The following is a 19,343-nucleotide window of genomic DNA, read 5'->3' on the forward strand; positions in this document are numbered from 1 at the left end:
CTGGTCAAGCAGAATCCATAAATCACTGGTAGAAGACATCACTTACTACTTTGTCTCTGAATTTTTGTCTATAGGTCTCAAGCCACTTATGTATCTGTGCCAAGAGTTCTGTGCTAGCTGCTGGCACATACACCACTTTAACAGAGAAGAGTACCCTTCCAGCAACCCAAGCTGATGCACATCTAATAAAGCAGAACCTACAGAATATTAATGTAATTCTGACAACACACAAATATCCCTTTCCCAAGCAGACTGTGAAGTGAAATCAACACCTGCACTTGAAGAACTGCTAAGTCACTTTCTCATGCCTCCCACTTGCACACACTCACTTGTCAGGAGAAGTACCTTATAGTCTGAAGCATCCTACAGCATTTCTCAAGCAAAAGCTATTAGACCAAAAAACTCAGCCTTGAACACCTGACTCAATTTTTATCTTCTCTTCAATTTGATCCTCTGGTCTTTACATGAGAAAATAAAGGAATGGAAGACAAAATCAGGATACTCTTAAACCCAGACAATGAAGTCTTAGTCACTTGCATTAGAGTCCAAAATTGCTCAATGATTTCAACATGAGGCATAAAATCTCTATTGCAAAAATATATGCCTAATTTAAAAACTATACTCCTGATTCTCCCTTCAAGTCACTTTCAAAGCATAAGACTGACATGATATAATAAAAATACACTGGATTGAAACTCAGAAGCGCTGTGTAACTATTAATCTTGATCATGAGTAACTACTATTCTTCCTAAGACTTCTCCTCTTGCTTGCCACTGCCCAAATGAAAAAGACCAGTCCTTGAGACTTAAGGGATAGAGACAAGACCACACCACTGATCCTGAGGAGCAAGTATTTCCCAATGCACCTCATGTTCTGCATTCTCTACTATGGAGCTAATTCCATGGGAATCAATTTTTATAGGGCAGGGAGAAAAGAATAACCTGATCTCATTAGAGAAAGGAGTTTAAGAAGAAAGTAAGCTCCTGTGGTCTCAGACTACTTGATCTAGGAGAAGAGGGGAAAACACCACTGCTATCCACCACCTTTTAACACAAAACCTCAACCCAAATTCAGAGTACAGATGTTTTTCATAGACAAGGCCTGCTAAGTTTTTGCATGCCTCACTCCACCGTAATTTTTGCACACACTCTCCATTAGATCCAAACCATGAAATGCTTTTCTTATTTATTATACAGTTTAGAAACCTGGCTATCAGTTATCTGAAGCACATAGGAACAAATAGCAGCAGTAATGTGAATGTCTGTGTGAGGAAGTGGTAATGTATTAGGGATTTTTTATTTTTAGTATTAACATACACCACCCTCTAAAAAAACACAGAGAAGCAAACAAAAAACCAAACATTAAAACTGGGAGAAGCTCAGAAGTAGTGAAGGAAGCAAAAGCTCTCAGAACTGGGGGGGGGGGGGGGGGGAAGAAGTAGTCTTTCCTAGTCATCAGAGCCTCAAACTCCTTGTAACAGTATAATACTATCAATATAGTGTCATACTGAAACAATCAAATACGATACCTGTAAAAGAGCATGTGGAGCAATCTCTACTACAACAGCATTCTCTGGAACATGCTTCAGACCTTCGTGGAACAGCACTGGATTCACGAGGTTGTTCACATGGTACTCAGCAGAGGAATTCCTAGCCAGATCACCTTGCCACTGAGATTCAGGGATAGATGTACTAATCCATCGTGCTGAGCGACGTTTAGGGTGTGGAATGACCTACAGACAGTCAAGAAAGAAGGACCAGAGAAAGAGGAAAGAGTTACAAGTCATAGAGAACAAGAGGATTGGCAAAAGCAAGCAGTTCCTCCTTTTTGCAGGTCACTTCTCCCAGGCTGATTGCTCAGGACATCCTCCTGCTCCAGACCAAGTGATTCCAAACATTAGATCTCACAGATGTCTACATGCTCTTCAAGAGATTTCCTCTTCCTTTTGAAAGGGGAATCCCCTTAAGCTCAACATAACCTATAGGCAACCAGGGTGTCAGAGTATAAGCCATGCAAGCCACGGTTTGGCAATACTACCTTTCTCAGAGCATTCAACAGTGCTGGTGCAATAGATGCCATGTAATGGGAGTGAAATGCGACGCCAGCACTGCGCACCTCCTTTGCGAACACACCATCTTTCTTCAGTTTGGCTACAAACTCATTCACAGAGTCCTAAGAAGAGAAATATAAGTGAACTAAGAGAGAAGCTCACAAAATACTTGGTATTTGCACAAGCCACTGTAGTCTGTCCATACCCTTCATCAGTTGCCATTTAAGGGGAGCCACAGCAGTGAGAGGTAATTGCTTGTCTCAGTCTTATAATTTATCATCCTCTATGCCCATGGATATAACAGATTTTATTACTAGCTTACTGATGCACTAATATCACTTACTCTCACAAACTATTTGAGTGTGTAAGTTTATACAACATACTATGTCCACTCCACACTTTAATCCAGCTCTCCTTTCCAAGTAGCTGAACTCTAAGTAAGTTTCATGCTTTCTTCAAAATTGAACTTCGCAGGTCCTACTCAAAATCCCAGTACACACTGTATCAGTTCCATGCTCACCAGAGGCCCCGAAACAGTGACAGTGTCCTCAGAGTTGTGACAGGCTGGTACCACATTTGGAGGACAGCGTTGTTTACACTCCTCCCATGTCAGACCTGCAGAAGAAGACCACAGGACAACAAAAGTGTTTCTAGCTATGAGCTTCATAAGAGGAAGAAATCTTAACTGCACAGTCACTGTGGTCAATTCAGCACTTTGCAAAATTGGGAGATACTGACAGCTACCTCTCTCTCCCCTCCAAAGTAATTCTGCAAAAGCTAAGAATATTTATCCTAGAGCTTTACCATGACACTTATCACAGTTAAACTGAACACAAAGCCAAATCTTTGCATCATCCCATTAATGAATTGCGGGTGGGGGGGTGGGTGTAACCCCCGCAGTTTCAAAGAAGCTACAGAAGTGGTTGTTTAGTCTCATGTTGCCATTAGTTTCTAGGAGCCAAGCCCATGTGCTCTCCCCTGCTCTAGCTCGGATTGCTGAGAGACAAAAAATATTCATAGAAATCAGTAACTCTATTGGCATGCCAGGTTAACACATGAAGCATCTGGTCATACATTACACAGATATAAGTCACAGGAAGAACTTGAACTCAACATGAGATTATAAAAAACGTACTATATGCAGCTTTCCAAGTTCTATGATAAGAGTGTCATTTATCTAATCTCAAGGGGGAAAAAAGCTAAATTATGTAGGTCGTCCCTTGGAGCATTACCTAAATTAATAAGTTTGAGATCATAACGAGTGTTCTAATCCAATAGACTGCATTATACCTGCAACAACTTTTCTCTGAAGTGTTTCAGGTTTTAATTGACCACTGCATCCAGTAAGAAACAGAAGAACAACGGTGCTACCAAGAATAATTTTACTTTTAAACATGTAAGTCACTATAAAGTCACACTACAAAGTAAAACTGCTGGGTGTAAAATTTTACTTGACAGTGGGCAAATCTATATGACTTACACAAACACAAAGTAAAGCTTGTTCAGGAGAAAGCTTACTCCTAAGTACTATTAGGTCGTAGTAAATTCCACTAGCCAGCTGCCCACTACAGCATAGTGGCTGACTGTTTTCACATCTCGTTGCTCCTGCAGACAATCAGAAGTCTCTTTTTGAACAAAATTACAAAAAAACCCCATATATACACACATCCGTGTGTGTATGATACATATCTATCAAGAGCCAAAAAACTCAGTGCTTTACATTTTCACCTTGTTTCAAGGTATTATTTATGAGGCCTGTCACTAGTCACCTGACAATAAATCCCTCCATTTACACTTAAAATTTTGAATGGTTACCAAAAGCCTGATGTATTCCACAACAGAGATCACTAACATTTTATCCACTTAAATATTAAAGAACCTGTTCTACATCAGAAGAAAACAAAGAAGAGGCAATAGTGGCCAAGATTTTACAGACATGAGAGCTTCAGAGACCAATTTTATCTCAATGGCATACAACAGAGATCAGATGCATATTCCCGTATCACTCTTTTAGTAAGAGTGTACCTACCAACAGCAGCCATTCCTCCAGGTGGCAGTTTGGCCTCTTTAACACATCGTCCCCGCCAATAAGCGGCAAGAATGGCTTCTTCATGACTTAAGGAGTTATCTGCATAGCCACAAGCTAGTTCTCCCACTGAGTGGCCCAAAATGCCATCGGGTTGCAGACCTGCAGCCTTCAGCATATCAATCTGAGCAATCTGCAAGCAGAAGTAAAATTACTGATTCCATACCAGAGTAAGCAGGTGTCAGGCTTCAAAGGTACACAGCAGTAGCAAGCACATAATAAAATTTTTGGTACAGACATTCTTGGCCTCACTGCTTTTTTTTTTCTCCCCACAACTACAGCTCCATCCTCCTTTCAAAGCAATCCTAAGAATCATCATGCAACTCCAGTATTGTCTGGGCCTCTTTACAATCTAACTTTCCACTAAGAAAATACTTTCAACAACACGAGGCTGCCAAGAATGTGCCTGTACAAAGTAAGAGGCTAAGACCAGCTTTCCAGACCACTTTAAAAGCTTGGTCTCTAATTTATTAAGAAACCATGAATACCACATTGACACTCAGAATCATGAAAAGGCTTCATTCAGCTTGACTTAGTTCATTTGCAGAACAAATTTTACAAGACATTAAATGGAACCTTGCTCCAAGGCACAAGCATTTTCCTAAAACTTAGGCATTCCTAAAGTTCTTAATGGAAGAAACTGTGCCATATATGCACACAGATACACATGCAAATCAGTTCAGACCAATATTAGTCCAAACATCTTGTAAGAAAAAAGCAGTGAGGCCAAGAATGTCTGTACCAAAAAGTTTGTTATGTACTTGGAAGTAGCAAAGCCTGAAACTGTCAAGGGCACAAAGTACTTCCTTCTCTCAGAGAAATATTTCCAAAAGCTGCCACTTGCTGATTACACAAAACAAGCTTCCATTAATTGGTATAAAGTATTACCAGCCAAACAGATACATTAGCAGAAGGTGTTTATGTAGATTGAGTCCACTACCCCATTGAGACTTGCCTGAATAGCAGCTAGTCCAACAAATGCATGAACAGTGTCATCAAAAGTGTTCTCATTTGCTTGCAGCAGCAGGTCTGAGACCTTAAGGCCTGTGTTCTTCAAAGCCTCATCTGAACGCAATATAGACTGGCGAAACACATCCAACTTCATAAGGCTCAGGCCCATGCCTTTCCACTGTGTTCCCATGCCTGCAGGATATGCAAGGAGAAAGTGAGCTTTTAGTAATACTCTGAAACAGGAGTAGACACAACACACTTCTTCTGGCAGTTAAAAAATTCTAACTTTTACATTTCTTACATTCTTTAAATTGGGCACTGCTTATTATTTGCTGGGCTTTTCTATAATCAGAAGATAGTTAAATTGGAAGGTTTTAATAAAATACAGAAAACACAAGACTCCTAGACATGTCACAGGGTTGCAAAATATTTCCTCGTGCTACACTGTAAAATAACATTAGAGCACAGAATACAATTGTTCAAGCCCCAGATTTAAAGAGGAATAGAAAAGCCTGGACTCAATGCTGCACACCTACCTGAGCATATGTACCAGAGTGGTCTACCAGATCCTTGAACTTGCTGAATCTCTTTTATGTCACTTTCAGTGCCAACCAGCGTGTAGCCCCTGTAGGGCATGGAGGACACAGGAACTGCAGAGATATCGCTGAGCAGGCTTACAAATGGGCTGCATTCTCCATGTTTTCTGCTCTCTTGAATTAGTGTTTCCACAGCTTCCTGGGTTCTGCCAGAAATCTGAACCAACCTTGGCACGTTACTAGTCTCCAGAGGTTGGCATTTGTTTTTATTTGGCCTCAGAATGACATGAGCATTAGCACCCCCGAAACCAAAAGAGTTGATACCGATAAGGCCGCCTTTCACTGGTGTTGGTTTACAAACTACCTCCAGAGAGCCATCTTGTAAGGCAGGAATATCTGGATTAGGGGTATTGAAATGAAGATTTGGAGCCCACAGCCCATGTTCCAGAGAAAGAATGACCTGAAAGAAAAAAGAGCGTTCTGTGATCCACGTTTTCTCATGACAAACATTCTTTTGTTATTAGTTAACTACAAATGACCACGTAGCACATTCTGAAGCAGTCTCTATGCTTGGATAAAGGAACATTTCAAAGAATAGTATTATTGATGTTACTGAGGTAGCAACTGCATCACCCAGGCAAATTTTCAGATCAGGCAGGAAGTCAGCAGGGAAGTTGAGCATAGTAGCATGAGGTTTAGCTTCCAGTCTCTTTCTAACTGGCAAGCCATGCAGTCTTGCTGGAAGAGCAGCCTACCAACTTTTTTTACCAACCAACTTTTTTCCCTTTCAGATCTCATCCCTTTATCACGTTCCACTTCATCCCTCCCCAGTCACACAAATTATCTTCCTTACTGCAACAAAATGCTCCTATTTCTTGTTTTGCTGCAAAAGAATCAAGCTGAAACACTGGCAAAGAAGTCTGCTTGCTGGTTTACACCCATTTTTTGTCTTGATTCAAAAAAGCAGAAACAGCAGATTGGGCAGAACTGGCAGAGCCAAAGGAAAGTAGTGAAACAATGTGAGGAACAAAATATCTGTGCCAAAAAAAGCAAGAGCTTCCTTCTCTCAGTAGCTTCTCTCTACATACAGCTCATGACACCAAGCTCACATTCATCTGTGGAACAAGCCCAGCAAATTGCAGGCAACAAGGTCAGCTGCAAACACAGTGTGCTCTGGATGTCTGACAGTTCCTTCATCACCCCAGAATGGTCAGAGAGACATACTCCTGGGAACTGCTTTTTCAAGTTGACTATTAGACATGGCAGCTTACCTGGGAGAGCAACCAGTATAAATAAACAACTTCAACTCACAGTCAACATATTTAAAGCTGTAGTGTAAGGATTTTCGTGCATACTGTCCTACACCTACAATACTATGCACTTTGAATGTGCTGCTGCTTTACACTGATACACATTGTACTTAAGGTTTGCCATGGTTTCTACCTAGGTTTGAGAGCACAGTACAGTGAGCATACCACCAGTGCCACCAAAAACCTTTGTCTTTATTGCCAAACAAGTGATTAGACAGGCTGAGTAATTCAAAGATGCAGGTGAGTTTTCCCTTCCTTATCAGAATTTGACTGAAGAGACCTCAGCAAACCTTAGTTTCATTCCTACCTATCCATATAATTAATGAATTCTCTTCAAGTCTGAAATCCGACACTTTCAAGATTGAATTTCCTAATACCTCACATAGCAGCATGTTATGGAATTCTGGAAAACACACAAACTGCAGACATACTGAGACAGTTACTGTCTAAGAAACACTGGGTTTGGTGTAGAGATGGGGGCAACACTACCTCAAAGTTACAATCCTGTCCTGACGGATTACAGAACCACACTAAACAAACTGTTACATGCAACACAATATGGATTGAGAAGCTTTTTTTTATGACTATGATATTATTCTTTCTATGAAAAATATGTTAGTCAGAGATAAAGGCACTAAAAACCACTAAACCTTTCTCTACAGAGAGATGGATACTGCTATCGCCATGCAGGTGAGGCTACTACACTATTCGGGTCACAAGCAACCACTTTGAAGAGTCTAAAATTCTAGCAGTGGCTGTGTACATGACTTTGGTTTGCAGGGTTCTATGGTAATAGGCTTACAAGCAAGTGTGAACATTAGCTAGCTCTCTGCTAAGCAGTTTAGCAGCCAGAGCCAATAGATGACTGTCTGCCTACAGCAGTAGTTAGCAAGCTGGTTGCTAAGACAGACAGTTATTCATGCTGGTAGCCTCATCCCAGAGAACTCACCTGGCTTCCTGCCATCCTAAGAGAGAAGAGGAAGAGATGATACATCCCTGACAGAAAGCCAGAAGATCAGCTGCTCTTTTGGCACTGAAAGCCCACACTGCCTCTCACCTTTGTTCACTGTCAACTACTCCAAACATCTAAATCCCTCTACATGTATGTGCCTCAAACCCAAACGACTTGCAGCAGAGTTCTGTTGGAAGGTCCAGTGTAAGGACTGAAAAAGTAATCAACAAGGATTAAGAAAAGGATCCCAAATCCTTCATTCTGAGCACAGCTATGCTCTTATAGAATTCAGTAGGAAGCAGGAACTGAAGCATGTGTGAAGACAGCAGAGGGCCACCTGAGCATTTGATGGTTTGCTGGATAAGCACCTGAGTTTTTAAAAGTAGTCACATGTGAGGCAAGCAGTTAATGAGAAACACCTGAGTTCTTAAAATTATCAGTGAACATTTTACCCTGAAACAATGCAGATTTTCCCTAAACCAACCAAACAAAACCCCACACACTGGTGTAACCCATCATTCCAAATTTTCCTTCTCAAGCCTTCTGTTACCTTGGCTAATGCAGCAAGCCCTGAGGCAGGCTCTGGATGACCCATATTTGACTTGGTTGATCCGATCAACAGTGGCTCCCGCTCACAGTCACAGAAGATACCTGTAATGCCATTTACTTCCTGTGGATCTCCAACCTAGTATGAAGACAATCAGAATGGCTATTAGCCAGCACTTCCAAAACACACCCCCCAAAAGAGAAATCTGAAAGATTATGGCGTTTGGGCAAAGTCCAAAAGTAGTGAAGTAGGATCTACTCTACTAATTGGTAGAAAGCAAAAGAATTTTACTTTGGGCAAACAAAGAATAATTTAATGGAAAAGTGTGGCAAGAAATGGAAGGGAAGAAAACACTCAGTCCCCAAGGGACCATGCTGACCTTGGTGCCTGTCCCATGAGCTTCAACATACTCCACTTCTTCAGGTTTGACACCACTTTCCCTGTACAAAGATCTGACCAACTGCTCCTGCATCTCTCCAGATGGGAATGTCACACCTAGGATCAAAATTGCCATCAATTCCACTTTCCTATCAGGTGCTTCCTGTTCTGATTTTAGCATCCTTTCATTTGCTTTGGATTTCCAGGTCCCTCCCCAAAAAACCAAACTAAAGACCTTTTCACCATGTTCTTAGCATCAAACTCTCAGGCGCTTTGTTAAGAAGAGCAGAGGAACCCAAAATTAACGTAAAGCAATGAGTTAGGCTAGGGTGGAATAACAGAATACTAGATGTCTAGGTTAAGCAAAACATGTGAAGCTCTGTGTCACCACAAATGAAGAGCAGGACAAGCTGGACAACAGTAGGGTAAGAGCTTTACAGTTATAATGCTCCATCTACATTTCTACCAGCACTGCAGAAGTTACTGCAGAGATGTCCTGAGGAATGCTAAACTAGCAAGAGAACACTGCTGTTACTTCAGTACAAACCACCTTTGTGTTTCTCCTTTAAGTTCTTTACAAAACAAGGTCCTGAACTTTGCATTATCAAAACCAGAAAACGAAAAAAACCCCAAAACCTCAAACACAAAAAAAAAAACATTCACACATCTAAAGAACCCCACAACGCATCATTTTTTATGGCAAAGACTAGACTGAAGAGTTCTATAGGTAACTTTTCAGCAGCTCAAGACCTACCTTGCTCCTTAAAGCCATCAGTGTTAACTCCAGCATTTACAATTGTGGCATAGATCCTCTTAGCCATAGATCTCTTGGTCAAAAGAACAACAACAGCAGCTTCAGAGCGACAATATCCATCTCCTGAGAGCAGAGAGAGGAGGAGTCATGATTTCTGCTTTGCTTTGTAAAATGTTGCCAAACACCATGCAGGAAGATTACTGCTTATGACAGACTATTTTGAGAATTTGACATATCTATTTGTTTTAAAGAAAAATGTCATGACCTGGAAAGACACAGCATCCATCACAAATTTCACAACACAAACTTTCCATCAAGAGACACCTTATTTTTCTCCCCAGAATCAGAGGGATGAACCATGGTTTCTTCCCCACAGTTAGTTTTCCAGGTTCAATGGAGGACACAACATAGATCAGAGTATGGCCCAACCAGTGCACATTGGAACAACTACAAGGTTAGCTCTTTGCTGTATTGAAAGAGTAGCCGGTCACAGACTGTACAGTAAGTTACTCTCATACAACATAAGCTTTTGTACTAATGCCTTACCTGAAGCATCAAAAGTCTTGCAGGCACCACCTTGACTAAGCAGACCCAGTTTCATGAACTGCACAGATGTGTGGGGTTTCAGCAAGAGGTTGACCCCGCCTACTAGGGCTGTACTGCACCGCCCATGACGAATTGCCTTATAAGCGTTTTCCAGAGCAACGAGACTAGAGGAGCAGGCTGTGTCAACAGTTAGGCTTGGCCCTTAAGAAACACAAGGGGAAAAACAACCTTAATTTCCTAGAGTCTTCTCCAAAGACTACAGGATGGGATTACAAGAAAAATATTAAAAACAATGTTAAATATGAGTTGCTTCAGAACATAGCAGATAAACCTGATGCACCGGGAGGCTAGAATCGCCATCTTTGCTTAGTTAGAAGGTAAGGCATGAGAAAAATGGGAAAAAATTGTGAACAGATTTGCTTTAAGGGCATTTTTAAAAATTTTGTCTTTCCATCAAAAAGAGAACACAGCTTTACAGGCAAGTCTCATCTAATTACCCATTCTCATCAATAAAAATCCCTCATCCTTCCTCATGCTGCCTTTGCCATTATCTCTCTTCTCTGCTGCAATCCACATCAACTTCCATCTCTCCATTCCCTTCAATACCATACATGGAATCATACATTGAATCATACCCATGCCAGCAATCGCATAATTTCTGTGGCTCTCCTACTTCTTCCACTTTACTCATAAAAGCACCACCTGCTACAGTCAGTAGCAGTTTATCTCTGGTCTACCCAAATTCCACGTATCTTGGTACCAAATAGCAGTCTAAAGGCCATGAAGGCTTCCTGACGTCACCATCTTTCAAATGAACACCAGCTTTACACAACAGCAGCAGCTGAGTTATAAAGCCTTACAGGGAGTCCTATCATATAGTCACTGTATATTTTTTACTTCTCATATGCCTCCTAAGAACAATTAAATACTATTTTCTATTTCCAAAAGGGGTCTGTGCCATAATATCCATCCCAGTCTTCTACAGCAACTGTGGTACAATCATGTTGAAATTGCAATTGCTGATCAGCATTACCAGGTTTGGGGGACACTTACCTTTTAAGTCATAGAAGTAGGAAATCCTGTTGGCAAGCATAGCACGCTGACAGCCAGTCATACTGTATCCCAAAAGCTCTTCTGGATCTTGGCTAAGGGCTTCAGCAGCTTCTGACCCACTGGCACCAACCCATACACCTGTGTCTGTGCCACGGAGGGTGCCTGGATTAATACCTATGGGGATTGAAAGGTAAATTACAGTAAACAAAATGAAGGGCAAACTCGGGGGATATCAGGTACACCGGCATCAGTTCACCAAAAACTATTTATTGCCCCTTTCTGGCAGGCCTGCAGCATTGTTCCCTTACCTTTACTAACCTTTTAACTGTTTCAACTGCAGACCTTACATGCCTTACTTCAGAGTCCATCAAAGTTTGGTATTGACTTTCGGCTAGAACATACTGTGCCCTGACGAAGCTTTTCAGCCTAGCTGGGCATTACTAGAGTCTTGTGTAAAAAAGCACATGGACTACGAAAAGTACAAGTGCTGACAGGACAAGCTAACAGTTGACTTCCAGTAGAGAGAAAAGGAGCAGAATAAATGGGAGGAAAATCATGGCACATGAAATGTCATGCGAGCATATCAATATCTATCTCCAGCTGAGATCTGGAGTACAAGACAAAAATGAGAATTCTGAAGTATAAAAATAGCCAACAACCAGAACAACAAACAACTTTGCTCTAAAAAACCACATAGCAAGGTCGACTGTCAGAAATCTCTGCTGTTTCTTCTCTGTGCTTAAGGTGTCCTGGAGACAAATATTCAATCTCCAGATGGAGGCTTAGAAGCAGAGAAGCAAAAGCTCATTTCAGTAAAGTCACAGAAACTTAAGTGCTGGAAGGAACCTTAAAAGATCATCTAGTGCCAACCCCCACTGCCACAGGCACGGAATTCTTATATACACTATACCAGTCTGTTCAAGACCTTACCCAACCTGACCTTGAACACTGCCAGGGTTGAGGCATCTGCAGCCTCCCTGGACAACCTGTTCCAATATCTCACCACCCTAACAGTAAAGACTTTTTTCCTCATATCTAACCTAAATTTCCCCTCTTTCAATTTGTTACTAATCTGACATGAAACTGATTAACATGAAGAATAAACTTGGCTTGGTGGATAAGTAACTCAAAATCTCAAAACACTGGCAATGACAGAAGACAGAGGGTCCTATTTCTGAAAGCACACTTCCTAGGAAAACCTTCTTTAGAAACAGATCAAATGATACAGGTTCTCCAAGAATCTGGCCAATAGACAGGAATACATCATTCTTTTACACCATGCATGAGAATTCTAATCAAGTCATCCTTCTTTTCCTTTTACAAAGGAATTATTATGGAATGTTAGGGTAGAGCAAAACATAGAAAAGATCTAGTACCATTGACTGTTGAAGTGATTTGGTGATACTGGTTTGTGGTTGTACCATATGATGCAGGTACAGATTTGCTAGCAATCAGCACTGATTTCTTTGTTTGCATTCCAGAGACAACAGCTTTGTTCTAACCCTTGTACTGAGATGTGGTAGCCCCATAGCATGTCTTGGATCTCCTCTCTAATGTGATGGCTTTCCCTTGTTAGAGCTCTCTTCACACAGGTGCATGTCTACACCTGTTACACAGAGCCAACACAGCTTCCTTCTCCCTCTTCAGTCATCCATCCACTTACCTCCATCCAAAATAGCTTCATAAGAAATTTCCAACAGCAAGCGAAGTTGAGGATCCATTGTATTAGCTTGTTTGGGGTGAACCCCAAAAAAAGATGCATCAAATTTGCTTATGTCCTTGAGCTTTCCATTTCTCTTGGGCAGTCCATAAATTCCTGAAGAAAAATTTGACACTGAGTCCCAAAATACATAAACGGTGAAGGCGCTACAAGCTGAGACACAGTACGGAATGACCACAGTTGATTTTCAATTACACATGAAACCTCACTCCCCTGTGCAGTACCGAGAGGGCTGCATGAGTATCTACCAACCTACCTCACTGGGAATGAGAATGCTGCATTAGCAAAAACAACTGTAATTTTTAGGACTCTCCTGGATATAGCAGCAAAGACATTTATCTAGTTTAACCATTTTTACTTCGGCAAATTGTACGAAGCACATATAGTCTAAATGGTGGTTCCAGTCAGTCACCAAGTAGAAGAAAAAGAAAAGCTGCTTTTGACTTCTGCAAATCACTTCATAAAAGTATTCTGTTACTGAATTTCTTGATGATTTATCAGAAGTTAATTCAGGTCTGGAAGGATTTCAATCTCATAAATTCTCTTTTCATAGGATAATTCCTCTAAAACATTCAGAACTCAGGGCTCCAAAAGGAGGGACAATAAGCACTTACCTGGTTTCCACCTCCGATCATCCTCTGTAACCATATCAACTCCATTAAGCAGGTTCTCCCAAAACTCTTGCAAATTCTCAGATTCTGGCAGCCTTCCTGCAATGCCTGCAATCACCACGTCCTCCATCTCTTAACTTCTCCCTGTTGCTGAGATCCACAAAGCAGTAAGGCTAGTAAGATTTCACACAGAGGAAAGTATATGTGTCTTGTCTTCCTGACATGTTGTGACAAACAAGCATATTTGCAGGAACACCCACACAGGAACAGCCCATAGAGTCTCTACTATTAAAAGAGATTCCCAACCAATCAAAAGGACCATAAGACCCATGGGGTTGGTAAGGATGAAAAAAATGATCCTGAAGGAGCATCAGGCTCTGAGAACCACCAGTTTCTTTCTTTATGACAACCAGAAAATGAGTAAGTCTACCTCTACTAAATGCAGAGCCTCTGTGAAGTCAGCAGAGAAGAAAGATTAACATGCTGGAGCAGAGGTGGGTGGAGAAATGATGAAATACACATAGTAAAAAACATAATTACAAGGCAAACCTAACAGGTAGCAAAACAAGTTCTACAATCATTCCAAAGTTAAATGCTAACTTAAGAATCAATAATCAAAAGATTTGTTGGATGTGAAAAAAAAAGTAACCCCAAACAAAACTACAAGATTGCACAACCCCCCCCCCCAAAATAAGTAACACAACCCTAACCCCTTCCCATTAATTCTGAGCAAACAAAATCCTGACTAAAAACCCAAAACAAACTTACCAACCTACAAAAAAACAAACAAACCCCCCATACACACACAAGAGGAGAAAACCCACACAAAGCACAACGATTACAGTACAATTCAGCATAATTTAAAACCAAAGAATTAAGTGTTATAACTAAAGTGTTTCCTAACTGACCCTGCACTGCAACATGTTTAAAGAACTCTGACTGTGTTACTGACTATACGATAGAGGGTGGTGCTTTAAGATATGCTGTGGCAGAACAGATCTGGAATACAGACAGGATGAAAACCATCAGCTATCGTCCCAAGAAATTTTCATGCAAGACCCCAATCTCAAACAACACAGGAGAGCATCATGCTGCAAAATATACCATGGCAGGGCACCTGCATCAGACCACAGCACCAAATGATAGCTCGTGTACTACACTCCTTTATCTTCTACTACAGTAAAAAATATATTAAGAACTAGACAGGAGGCAAGTTAACTTCCTGTTTCAGTTAAATGAAAATTATAATTTTAGATCCTAAGTAGACAAGTTAAAGGAGTAGGGGTAATACCCATATATATGGTGGGAATTTTTTAAAATATGAAAATACATAAAAGTACAGCTGCAGGAACCAAAAAGAAAGTAAGCGTTCACAGTATTTCTTTAGATAATCATTCTGGTAAGCAGGGGCAAAATATTTTTTAATGTGTGGGATTTTAAACAAGTAAAAAACACAAAGGAAACTAGGCATTCAAACAACTACAAGTCTGACTTAATAACTTTGAAGGAAAAGGTTTGTTACAAAAGACCTGAAGTTTGACTTCCATCAGGTATTACGCTACATAGTGGCACGCAGGTCGATTGCTTAAGTGCTGCTGGTGCTTGATCATCTTCTCCAAAATACAGCACTAATGGGTATTCTCTGATGAGCGCTTAGTGGCTCTTTTTCCAACCCAAGGTGTTTCATTTGGGCATTGTTTTGCAGTCTCTTTCAGGACTTCCTGATGCTTTTGAGCAAGAAACTGGCCCCTCTTCCATCCATGGACTACACTGCTCAGGCAAAATGACACTTTCCCACAGCTGCATGAGGCTGCTGGAGTGTGCAGAAGGAAAGCAGAGCCCTCTGTACAGCTGAGGCGTAGTACTGCCAGAATGTAACACCACAGAGGTTGCCTGATTTCTTTCACCCTTCTTTCCTTCAGCAGTAATCTTGATTCAGATCTGTGGAGTAACTGTGGAATTATGCAACACCTAACACTGAAAAAGAAGAGATGATTACTTTACCCAGTCCATTCCTTCTGGGAGCAGAAACAGAAGTGCTCCCAAAAAGACATCTTGGATTTCTAGGTCTTGTGTCAAATACCCAAACAACAGAAGATCTATTCCACTCTTGTTCATTTAAAAAAAGAAACAGTAAGGGCCAAATTGAGCAAGGCCCTTACTGAGAAACTAGTCCCCAAAACTTAAATTGGTAGTAATAGGCCCAGTCCACTCAGAGCTGAAAAGTTTTTCCACTCACAGAAAACTAGTATCTCAGTTTTACTACTGGCTTCAACACTGTACCTGTAAAAACCAACCAAGGGCTACAATGCCACTACACTTGCAGCATTTCTGTGCTGGGGCAGGGAAAGAGAGATCTTGAGCATAAAGTTTACCATTTAAGCTTAAGATATGAGACACAAAAATGATAATTTAAGTATTACTCAATTTTATACCTCAGCTCTTTGGATGATGATCTCTAGGGAGAGAAATATAATTTCTATTTCAGGGGACTGAAATACGACTTATTTGATTGTTCCTTCTCAGCCCACATCTCTTTCCCTGGAGTATCAGAAAAACTCTATCCAAGTAAAACCAATTGATGAAATATTGTTTCAGACAGTGAACTAATGAAATTCATCAATGAAACAATTTTTGCCAACTTGTTGTGAATGTAGTTGAGCAAGACTATGTCAAAGGTGGAGAAAAAGATGCTGCAGTAATCAAAATTTGAAGAGTAAGAGCCAAGATAATTTTAACTCAAGTAAGAAGAGCTACAAATAAAAATATTTTAATACACAAAGAACCAGAAAGATTTAGATTTGCCACAAAGATCTCCAAATACATAAGATAAAATACAAATTATGGATTAAGCAGCAGAACAGCAGAGAGGATCTGCTGTTGGAAAACAAGAGTGGTCAGAAGAAAAGTCATGAATATTAAGCCATCTCTGATTAAACAGTGATTACAGTAGTTGTTACTGTTACCAACAATGTTTTCAGTCTTCCTTGACAGATAGTAAGCAGGTAAACCATTTTAAAGTTTGATTGACTTTGTCCCCAAATGGTGTATTGCTTCATTCTTTTAAGTTATTAGAGACTTGTTTTCCATAGAGCATTTTTTGACTATTCAAAGTAACACAGTACATCGACAGATTTTCAAGCATAGGGCTTGATCAAGATCAAGAAAGAACATTTACTTCTACAGATGTTTTAAAGGAGATTAGACTACAGAAAACATACAGACTGCTCCTACTACCTCTGATGAGCAAAGTGTTCAAAAACAACAGGTCCAAACAGGAGACAAAGAAGATAAAGAAGAAGAAACAGGAGTCTTCTATTTCTTAAGGCTGTATTTTCTGAATCCAACCAGACATCTAACATTCTTCTTCCTCAGTTTATCCTATGCTTTTGCTTAAATTGAGTTGTGTGAATTTTCCTTAGACACCTAGTGTTTTTAATTGAGCGGAGAGAAGCAAACACCACAGCCAAACTTCCCTCCCTCTGCCAAAGTATCAGTGCAGTAGACACCTCAGTTAAGCCTAAACTACCATCTTGCTGGATTTGCACAATATTTTTTAGCAATTCTATTGTGTTGCTGACTCATTCAGTTTGTGACTAGTAATAACTAACAATCCCTTCTGGTATCAAAGCTACTCTTAAGTTGAAATAATGTTTTCTATTCCATTTAAAACATTTTTTTTCAGTCCCTCACTAATTTGGCACCAAAAATTAATTTAAAAAGTATTAACCATCATTTTCCACCATCCCTGGTAGCTGTACAGCTTTTTAATAATACTTTTATCTCCTGTTCCCTACAGAAATAACCCTCTGACCATTAAGCATATAAGCTTATAGAGGGAAAGAAAAGCCAAAAAACCCAAAACTAAAACCAACAAACAAACTGAAGGTAAAATCTGATGCCTTTGCCCACTCATACCTGATTTGCCAACCCCTGAACATTAACTTATTCTGCTGTAACTTGTTCACCTAGGGTTTGGTGAAGAAAGGAAGGAGAGAGGGAGGGAGAAACAGCTGTTCGCAAAGAAATGACAAATAAACCCCAAATCTTGTTTTGCCTGATGCACATTTCCTTTTCCTAGACAGGATCAAAATATTTATTTCACTGTTATTTTGATAGCTGTCATCATGGTGGGACAGAATCCTTAAAGTCAGCTCTGCTATTGTTTCTAGACAGTCCAAATCTTCATCTTTTCTGGATCTCTCATTATTGTAAAATGAAACACTCATGACTCCTCCATAGCTTTCTTCAGCACAGATATTGACAAAAGAACTGTTTTCTTTGTTTTTCAGTACGATTACATAACAACCCAGACTTCCTAATTGCTGGCTGTAATTTCTAAAATTAATAATCAAAAAGTGTCCTTACACAGAAACTTCACTTATGAAGAGCTATAATGCTTGTCTCCAAAAACCCCATTCACAGAATAGAGGCAAACACCGTCTGGCTTTCATTCTTTTGAAAGCATTTGGCTACCATCCATCTGTATGTTACAGATTTGATTTAACAAAGATCTTCCAAATGCCTCTGCTTCAGGTATTTGTCCTGTCAACCACAACAATAATGAAAAACAGTAGAATGTGTTTATATTTTAAAAGCACTACTTAGAGGGAAACACAGTCTGATTCAAATCTGTTACTGGAGAAATAATAGTAAGTAAGTTAGGCTTTACTCATGGAATCAACACAGCTTGGTTGATTCCCAAGTGGTCAGAAGTTACCTGTATAAAAATCAAAGTCCTTTATCATGTTTGTAAAATAACTGCCCTCATTCTCTGAATTCGCCCACTAAATGCAGCCTTTCACAATGTACTATTCTTTTCACTTTGTTTCAAGGATAGAGGCTGCAGGAAAAGCTGAATCCTTTGCTCATGTAGCTTGAGGTTCCTTCTCCATTTTTTAGGACAAGAAACGCTCCAAAGCCTCCAAAGGTGGTGTGATGGAGTGGGCAAGTTTATCCACACACCGTTAATACTGCCTGTTTAAATTTAAGCAGCCAAATAAAGCTATTAGCTAGGACAATGCGCAATCAGTATCTTATAGGGCCGTGTGCCAGGGAAGGAATGTGGAATAAGCACCAAACGGGTGCAAAAACACCCAAACAGAGAAGATGATCACATTCCTAAGAGAATCGCATCGTCAAATCCATACTGGTGTATGACCATCGGGCTATTTCGTGTGGGAAAAAATAGTTTAGCAATATACATGCACGTTTTCTCAGATGGATTCCCAGAACCTATTGGTGAGTCTCCCTTCCCAGTATCGAGCGCCGATATGCTCTCGTACAAGCTTCTTCAACCTGCCACGGCCGCGCCTTCGCCCTAACCCGGGCCAGCGTGCAGAATGCAGCGCCGTGGCCCCGCTGCCCGGGCAGAGCGGCCCGTGCGGCCCCAGCGCCCACCCGAGCCCGTGCGGGGCCCGGCGCCCACCCGAGCCCGTGCGGGGCCCGGCGCCCGGGCCGCAGCAGCTGAGGCCGCCCCGCTCCCGGCGGGCGCGGCCCCTCGCGCAGCCGCTGTCGCCGGGCAAGGACTGCGGGCAGCGGGGCCCGGCCGCGTCCCCGATCCCGCTCGGCCCGGCTGCGACGGGTCGCGGCCGAGGCGGGAGGCCGCCCGCCGCCAAGATGGCTGAGCGCCAGCACCACAATGCAGCCACCTTGCTGAGCGGGCGGAGCGGGAGGCTGCGGCATGGTAACCAGCTGCTGAGGTGGGGGACTTTCCCCGGAACGACCGCGCTGGGCCACGGGAGAGCGGCCCGCAGCAACAGGGCGCGGCAACCCCAGGACACGGGAGGAGAACTTTCCGGTCGCGCGGACCGACCCTGCGGACTCCCGCCGAGCCCAGGGACCCTCAT

The 19,343-nt window shown here is 41.4% G+C and overlaps 1 protein-coding gene across 2 annotated transcripts in view; it reads right to left on the bottom strand.

The window, feature by feature from the left end:
- The window catches only part of FASN (fatty acid synthase), a 42,369-nt gene that overhangs the window by 22,128 nt on the left and 898 nt on the right, over positions 1-19,343 (bottom strand). For both annotated transcript variants that reach the window (XM_030287668.4, XM_030287669.4), the window contains exons 2-14: positions 13,498-13,644; positions 12,827-12,979; positions 11,164-11,337; positions 10,111-10,311; positions 9,565-9,687; positions 8,812-8,927; positions 8,436-8,570; positions 5,624-6,083; positions 5,092-5,279; positions 4,080-4,269; positions 2,571-2,665; positions 2,038-2,172; positions 1,529-1,732 (exon numbers count right to left, since the gene is read on the bottom strand). In XM_030287668.4, the coding sequence (XP_030143528.4) occupies positions 1,529-1,732; positions 2,038-2,172; positions 2,571-2,665; positions 4,080-4,269; positions 5,092-5,279; positions 5,624-6,083; positions 8,436-8,570; positions 8,812-8,927; positions 9,565-9,687; positions 10,111-10,311; positions 11,164-11,337; positions 12,827-12,979; positions 13,498-13,624 (2,301 nt within the window). In that variant the 5' untranslated portion in view covers positions 13,625-13,644. The remainder of the gene's footprint in view (positions 1-1,528; positions 1,733-2,037; positions 2,173-2,570; positions 2,666-4,079; positions 4,270-5,091; positions 5,280-5,623; positions 6,084-8,435; positions 8,571-8,811; positions 8,928-9,564; positions 9,688-10,110; positions 10,312-11,163; positions 11,338-12,826; positions 12,980-13,497; positions 13,645-19,343) is intronic.

This window comes from Taeniopygia guttata, chromosome 18 (assembly GCF_048771995.1).
Source record: "Taeniopygia guttata chromosome 18, bTaeGut7.mat, whole genome shotgun sequence".
Taxonomy (NCBI): domain Eukaryota; kingdom Metazoa; phylum Chordata; class Aves; order Passeriformes; family Estrildidae; genus Taeniopygia; species Taeniopygia guttata.